Genomic DNA, 6820 nt, shown 5'->3' on the forward strand with positions numbered 1-6820 from the left:
ATGAGAACAATGAATTTCAACTAAGCAATGGAGTGTCACTATGCACTTTAGATAAGTGAAGTGATCGGCGTTGCCAGCTAAAATAAATAACATCGATAACAGTGATAGTTTCAATTAGTATGTCCCTAAAGGTATCGATGGGTTATTATATCGATACGGTATCTCAGTACACAGAAAATTATTTTATGCTGAAAAAACGCACAAAACGCGCATTGTAAACACATTAAGAACAAACGCGCCCAGACCGCGACTCCTGGACAGGTCGGCAGCTATATAACTTGTACAGATTGCAACTAAGTCGTAGTTTTAAGGAGCCGACACAAAGTTACAGCGTCAACAGCAGCCAACAGCAACAGCCCCAGCCCTCGCCCAACACCAACTACAGAAACAACAACAACAACCACCACCCTAACCAAGACAACAACAACATCTATAGCCGCACAATCACACAAAGCACCAGCAGTAGCAGCAGCAGCAGCAAACGCAACAAATAATATGCAGGCGATTAAGTGTGTCGTCGTGGGTGATGGTGCTGTGGGTAAAACATGCCTGCTCATCAGCTATACGACAAATGCATTTCCCGGAGAGTATATTCCCACCGTCTTCGACAATTACTCCGCCAATGTGATGGTCGATGCGAAGCCCATCAATTTGGGCTTGTGGGATACGGCAGGTCAGGAGGATTATGATCGTTTGCGGCCATTGTCGTATCCACAGACAGATGTCTTCCTCATTTGCTTCTCGCTGGTAAATCCAGCCTCGTTCGAGAATGTGCGAGCTAAGTGGTATCCAGAGGTGCGTCATCATTGCCCCAGCACGCCAATCATATTGGTGGGCACCAAACTGGATTTGCGCGACGACAAGAATACAATTGAGAAGCTGCGCGACAAGAAGCTAGCACCCATTACATACCCACAGGGTTTGGCCATGGCTAAGGAAATTGGAGCTGTTAAATATTTGGAATGTTCGGCACTGACGCAAAAGGGCCTAAAGACCGTCTTCGATGAGGCTATTCGATCGGTGCTCTGTCCCGTTCTGCAGCCCAAATCCAAGCGCAAATGCGCTCTACTCTAATTTTAAGACGCACACACACACACAAGCCACACCAATACACACACACACAAAGAACACCCACGAAGCATTGTATTTGTATTTGTCGTCAAGTCTATTTAATAACGTAATATTATTAACTAATAACAATTGTGTAAAATAAGCAGCAGGAGCAGCAGCACGTTGATTATAGCAGAAGAAGATGATGAAGGAGAACGAATCCAGTAATTGGAACTGGAGTCTACGTCAACCTGCCTCTATTTTCTGCTTTGTTAGAAAAACTTGCCCACACACACACACACACACACAAATTTGGGGAAAACCGAATTTTCTTACTAATTTTTGTTACTCGTCGTCCTTTTGTTTAAACTTTAAACTTTTTGTCCTGTTTCGTTTAAGTGTGTTTGTTCCATGTTTTCGCTTTTCTTTTCGATTTGAACTAATTTCAAACATGTGCATTAATTTGAACTAAAAGTTAATTAAAAATTAATGTTGTAAAACCAAAAAAAAATCAAAAAAAAAAAAAACAAAAAAAAAACTTAAAAGAAGGAAAATTGTATTAAAATACAGAGCTGAGAAAACGCGAAAAGCAAAAAGAGAATTCAAAGATGATGCAGCCAGTAAAACGTTCCGTTGCAATTACAAAATTTAACTTAGATGTTGATTGAAACTGAACGGAAACTAGTAGAAAGGCGAAGATTAGGCAGAATTGCAGCTAAAAACAAATACATATACATATAAAGAGGTAATGAAAATAAAGAACAGAAATAATGTATGAGATGCATTTCCTAAGTGGAGCACGATTTCCAAAAGAACAATTTTTAAATTGCTAAAAAAGATAAACATAAAATGGAACTACATACATATAAGATAAAGTCCTTCGTATACTATGTACATGTACTGATTTAAAATACACAAAACACAAAAAAAAATAAGAAAACCAGGATAACTGAAACTTTGAATACTTTGTATTTTAAATATTCGAAAACGAAAGCAAATCTAATTACATACATATACATAAATGTGTCAATGGAAATCAAATAAAGCATACAGAAAAAAAAAATTTCAATCGAGCTAAACTTGAGTAACCCTAATGGCAGATGTGACATATGCATATATATATATATATAAAGTATATATACACATGTGTATATATTTCGACCTCAACAGGTCTTTTTTGGTTTTCAATTTCAACGTCGACAAAATAGCTTATCACAGCGAAAAAAGATTGAAATATAAATTGGAAATCAAAAAAGAAACAAAATAATGGAATCAGCGTCCAGCTTTTGTTTTTGTCGGAATGTTCTCGCAGCTGGAAATTAATCGGGCACAGCGGCGCAACAACAAAAGCGTTTTATGTTTATGTTATACGAGGCGGACGCGTTCTACATATGGATGGAGTGCGAGTGTGTGTGTGTGTATGGCTGAGGCTGTGTGCGTGCGTGTGTGTGTGTATCTGTATCTGTGCACATGACGTGTCCATAAACAGAGAAATTATGAATGCGCGACCCCGCAATGGACCAATCTCTTCCATGACAGCGCTGACGTGTAGGTTTCTGGATGCATATCCATTAAGATCGTTATCAAATCAATTTGTATATTCAAATATGTATTCTTTTTTAAGTTAAGTCTGGTATAATGCACATGTAAAGTTGTGTCTTAACTATCTATATATATGTATTACAATTTATTTGGCATTTGAGTTGCGAGTTGTTCTTAATGGCTAGAGAGATTGACTGCATCTCAATCTTAGAATTCGTCATGGCGTGCCAGAGCCTCACCAAAGTCCGTGGCCTGGGAGCCCACGAATATGTCGTACTTGTCCAGCACTTCCTCTTTGGTCAGCTTCTGGTCCTGATCTGAATCGGACTCAAAGATCAGATGCTTAGCCTCTGTTTCGGCCGTATCATAATCATTGGGCACAATCCATTGGCGTATTTCCGTTTCAGTTAGATAACCATCGCCGTCTATATCGCGATGCTTGGAAAATGACTCGCGCTCGCTTAGTACCCATTCGGGCTCAACCTCATTGGGCCCCGACGGACGGTACATATCGCCAATGTATTCATCCACAGAGATTTTGCCATCCTTGTCCTTATCCAGATCCTCGGTGGTCTCTTGCAGTACTACATCACGCATGTTAGGATGTTCCTCGGGATGCAAAAATGCTGTGAACTCTTCGCGCGTCAACTTATCGTCTAGATCCTTATCGGCCACAGCCCAGCGACGACGATCGCGAGACAACATTTTCTTATAGGAGATGCCTGCCAAATTCATGTACATTGATTTATAAGTATTTTTAGAATTTACCGGTGCTTACCATTCTCCTCTTTTTCCAACTCCTCCTTGTCCAGCGCATCCATAAAACCATAGACAGTTTTACGATATACCTCCCAGTCAATAGCTGACTCGTTGTTCGGATTGTGTTGACGCCATACCCGATCCACATCCTCGTCAATGTAGCGACGCTGCGTGTATTGGATCCAGGCTTTAAGTTCAGCCATGTCAATAAAATTATCCTTGTTTTCATCGATGCGGTCCACAATCAAGCCAAGACGTCGCTTGCTCTCCTCCGGTGTGAGGTCATCGAACTTTTTGGCTTCATCGGCGCCCAGAAAGGCTTCGTGGTCGAACTGCGTATTGTGTTCGCCGCCATCGAAGTGTCTGCCATGCAGTGAGTCGTGTTCGAGTGGGTCGTGCGGAAGCTCATCGGCAGCCGGTATGCTAGACGCACCGGCCAAGCTTATCGCAGCAGCAGCAACAAGTAGAAACGTTCCAGTTCTCATTTTGCTCCCCAGACTGCCGTCCGTTCACTTTGAGTATTCAAACGAAAGTAACTCGAGTTGGAATGAATTCAACAAACGACGCCTAAAGTATCGATGATAATTAGCGATAGTTTCTGTTAAGTCCATCCATCGATATGTATCGATAAAATGCAGTAAGAATCGCTATTGTAACGTATTTTCGTCAATTGTTTATTATATATCCTAAAAATATCGCTATTATCAATATAAATAAATAATAGCAGTTGTGCTATTTATAGATGGCCACGAGCGTAGAGTATATTTATTTGTTGCTCTGAACTAGCGGAACAGGATCGTTAACATCTTGATTGAGGGAACTAAAGTCGCCAGTGTTACAGGAAATGCTTGGAATCTCAAAATTTGAGAAGCCGCGATAGTTGGCCACCTCTGGTTTCAGGGGGGACGGCAAGAGTACCTCTGATACTGGCACATCACTGTCTATTAAACTATCGGCCGTGGTGTCCAATAAGGTTGTCTCAGCTGGGGTATTCCGCTCCTGCACCAGCGGATCAAATTCATCTAGATTCAACTTGGACTCATCTGCGACGCTGTTCTCGCCGCTCTGATCAGATAAATCGAAATCGTAGTTGATATTCGTTAGGCCTCCATGAAATTCTGTGCCCAACATCAACACGTCGTCATTTTCAGATGATTCCTCCAGCAGCGAGACTGCGTCGAAGGGTGTATAACTAAATATGGGCGAAGCAAACAGCTGATCTGGTTGCGGTAAATTCGGATGTAAAGGCGACAGACGTCCCACGGAGCCCACGCTAGTATCCTTAAGGGCCAATGTATGCGCGACTTCCAATTGAGAATCCTCGAGTATCTGTTCCTTTCCTTTAACTGTCATTGTTTGCGGACTTAGACTGAGTAAATTAGACTGATAGTGACCAGCAGCGGCTTCAACGCCATCCTGGGCTAAATGAGCACGCGCCTGGCTAATGAGAAACGGTGGCGTTTTAATGGGCAGCAGTGTAAGCGGTGCCTTGGCCATGACTGTATCCACCTTTTCCGTCACCTCACGCTGGAACTCTATAAGCTCGCGCTGAAAATCCTTAATGCCTGTGCTTATAACAGAGTTCCGTTTCTGTAATTGCTCCATGCACTTCATATTCTCCGAGATTAGATGCAGACTCTCACAGGCCAGCAGCGCACTCTCCCACGGTGTACTGTAAGTCTGTTCGCCCGACATATATGCATCAAACTCCTCGGCGCTGATGCCTAGGCTCTCACCATTTAGATTCTCAATGAAAGCAATGGCTGAACAGAGATTGGTAAAATAATAGCCACCCTCGCCGCTCATGACGCGCGAGGCGTTGGTGAAACGATTGACAAAGTTGAGATTGCTATGCAGACGGACGGGATTCGCTTTCAGCACCACAAAAATTAGAGCCGGCAAGAAGTCATCGGCACTAGCTGGTCCGCCCGTGGCACGTTTTAATAACTCAAATATGTGACGACAGCAGCGGACAGTGCACAGGAGCTTCTCCTGCGGCGAGTAATACGAGTCGATTCCCACCAGTTCCGATATGGCATTGTAGACCAGGTCACGTGCCTCTGCATTCACTTCGTCAATACTGCAGTCCAGATGTTTGGTCGTTATCCAACTTAATTGACGTATGCGCTTTTGCACTTTGATATCGCTTTCTTCGTCTGTGGTGAAGTACGGACTAAATAGCAAACTAAAACAAAAGAAAAGATAAGTTGAAAATTGGTTGAAGTTTTCAATGTTCTCTTATTTAATGACTCACTTGTGATTCTGTGTCATTACAACTTTTTCAAAAAAGTCAATGGCAATATCTCGATCCTCGTTGGTAGCAATCTCAAAGCGTGCATCGTTGTGCACAACATCCGCGAATCTGGTGTAGGCGTTTTGCACGAGATCGGAGAGCTCGTCTACGTTCTTGCTGCTGTTGTTGTTCATGTATTTTCGTATCTCATGATCCAGCCGCTGAATTTCGGATTTTAGCTTCCGTTTGCCATCGTCCGGGATCCGCAGTTGCCGCAGCTGCAACATAAATTGGCTCTCGGTGGCACTTGGCACACGGGGCTGTGGTGCAATAGCTGGGAATTTGTTTTTCAGCGTCTTTTGTAGCACTGCCGGAACAGTGAACTTTTTTCTGGGCATTGTGCTGGATGCTGCTGGCGTCTCCTCTTTCTCTGGTTGCTTCTTTGTTTTATTTGCCCGACCCAGTGAGAGCGAATGCTGCGGCGATTTGCGCTCTAAAGTTCCGCCAGCGGAACTGGCATTCACTTTTAATGTTTCATGATCCTCGCCAGCTTTTTCTGAAATTAGGGGAATAACGCGCATGACTAACTGCCACAGCATAGATAAACAGTAGCTTGCTTACGCCTTTTGCGCTGCTTATCGTTGCGCTCGCGAAAACATTTCGAGCAGAGTCCATCGAACTGTGTGTTGCCGTAGAAGCCACAGCCCTGTCGACACTTTAGATCTTGCTGCCCGATTCTCAGCATGGGCGCGCGGTTCGCCATCGTTGGGCGTGTTTTTTGATTGCTATGAAGTACTATGAAGTATTTGCAATAACTGTGCGACTCAATTTTAACTCAAATTTTTATTTACTGTCGGATCAGCCACTCAATTGCAGATAAACAGCTGTTACATGGATTATCGCCATAACTTATCGATGTTATAAATTAAACTTTACGATGTTTCGATTTAATACCAAAATTATTTTCATCGATAGGTGTGCCTATCGAACGGTTTGGCGGTATTTTGAACTGTTATGTTTTGAATTCTACTCTCACTTATCTTGATCACGTTTAAAACAAACAATTCAGGAAAGTAGAATTTTACTAAAATTGTATTTTAGTTTTATTTATTGAAATAAAAAACATTTAAATTGCAACTGAGGGCACAATTTCTTTGGATACATTGAGTAAAATCGAAGTGCCTTAGGAAACAGCTCACAAAAGTCTTAAATTCTATGCATAAAACATGTATTTAA

General features: G+C 42.4%; 3 protein-coding genes across 3 annotated transcripts; 1 reads left to right on the forward strand and 2 right to left on the reverse strand.

The window, feature by feature from the left end:
- The first annotated feature begins 131 nt into the window (after window positions 1-131).
- On the forward strand, window positions 132-1576 carry LOC111595393 (ras-related protein Rac1). Its single transcript, XM_023309095.2, has one exon. It carries the CDS (start codon window positions 496-498, stop codon window positions 1072-1074), a length of 579 nt encoding a protein of 192 aa, XP_023164863.1. The 5' UTR covers window positions 132-495; the 3' UTR covers window positions 1075-1576.
- A 1067-nt stretch (window positions 1577-2643) lies between these two features.
- On the reverse strand, window positions 2644-3893 carry LOC111595391 (calumenin-B). Its single transcript, XM_023309093.2, has 2 exons — window positions 3371-3893; window positions 2644-3314 (listed from the first exon to the last, which is right to left on the reverse strand). Exons 1-2 carry the CDS (start codon window positions 3834-3836, stop codon window positions 2800-2802), a joined length of 981 nt encoding a protein of 326 aa, XP_023164861.1. The 5' UTR covers window positions 3837-3893; the 3' UTR covers window positions 2644-2799.
- A 128-nt stretch (window positions 3894-4021) lies between these two features.
- Window positions 4022-6468, reverse strand: LOC111595378 (rab5 GDP/GTP exchange factor). The gene is made up of 3 exons (XM_023309074.2): window positions 6206-6468; window positions 5606-6140; window positions 4022-5536 (listed from the first exon to the last, which is right to left on the reverse strand). Exons 1-3 carry the CDS (start codon window positions 6345-6347, stop codon window positions 4117-4119), a joined length of 2097 nt encoding a protein of 698 aa, XP_023164842.2. The 5' UTR covers window positions 6348-6468; the 3' UTR covers window positions 4022-4116.
- Between the last annotated feature and the right edge of the window lie 352 nt (window positions 6469-6820).

Source organism: Drosophila hydei, unplaced genomic scaffold, assembly GCF_003285905.1.
Source record: "Drosophila hydei strain 15085-1641.00,03,60 unplaced genomic scaffold, DhydRS2 tig00008135-arrow-pilon, whole genome shotgun sequence".
Lineage (NCBI taxonomy): Eukaryota > Metazoa > Arthropoda > Insecta > Diptera > Drosophilidae > Drosophila > Drosophila hydei.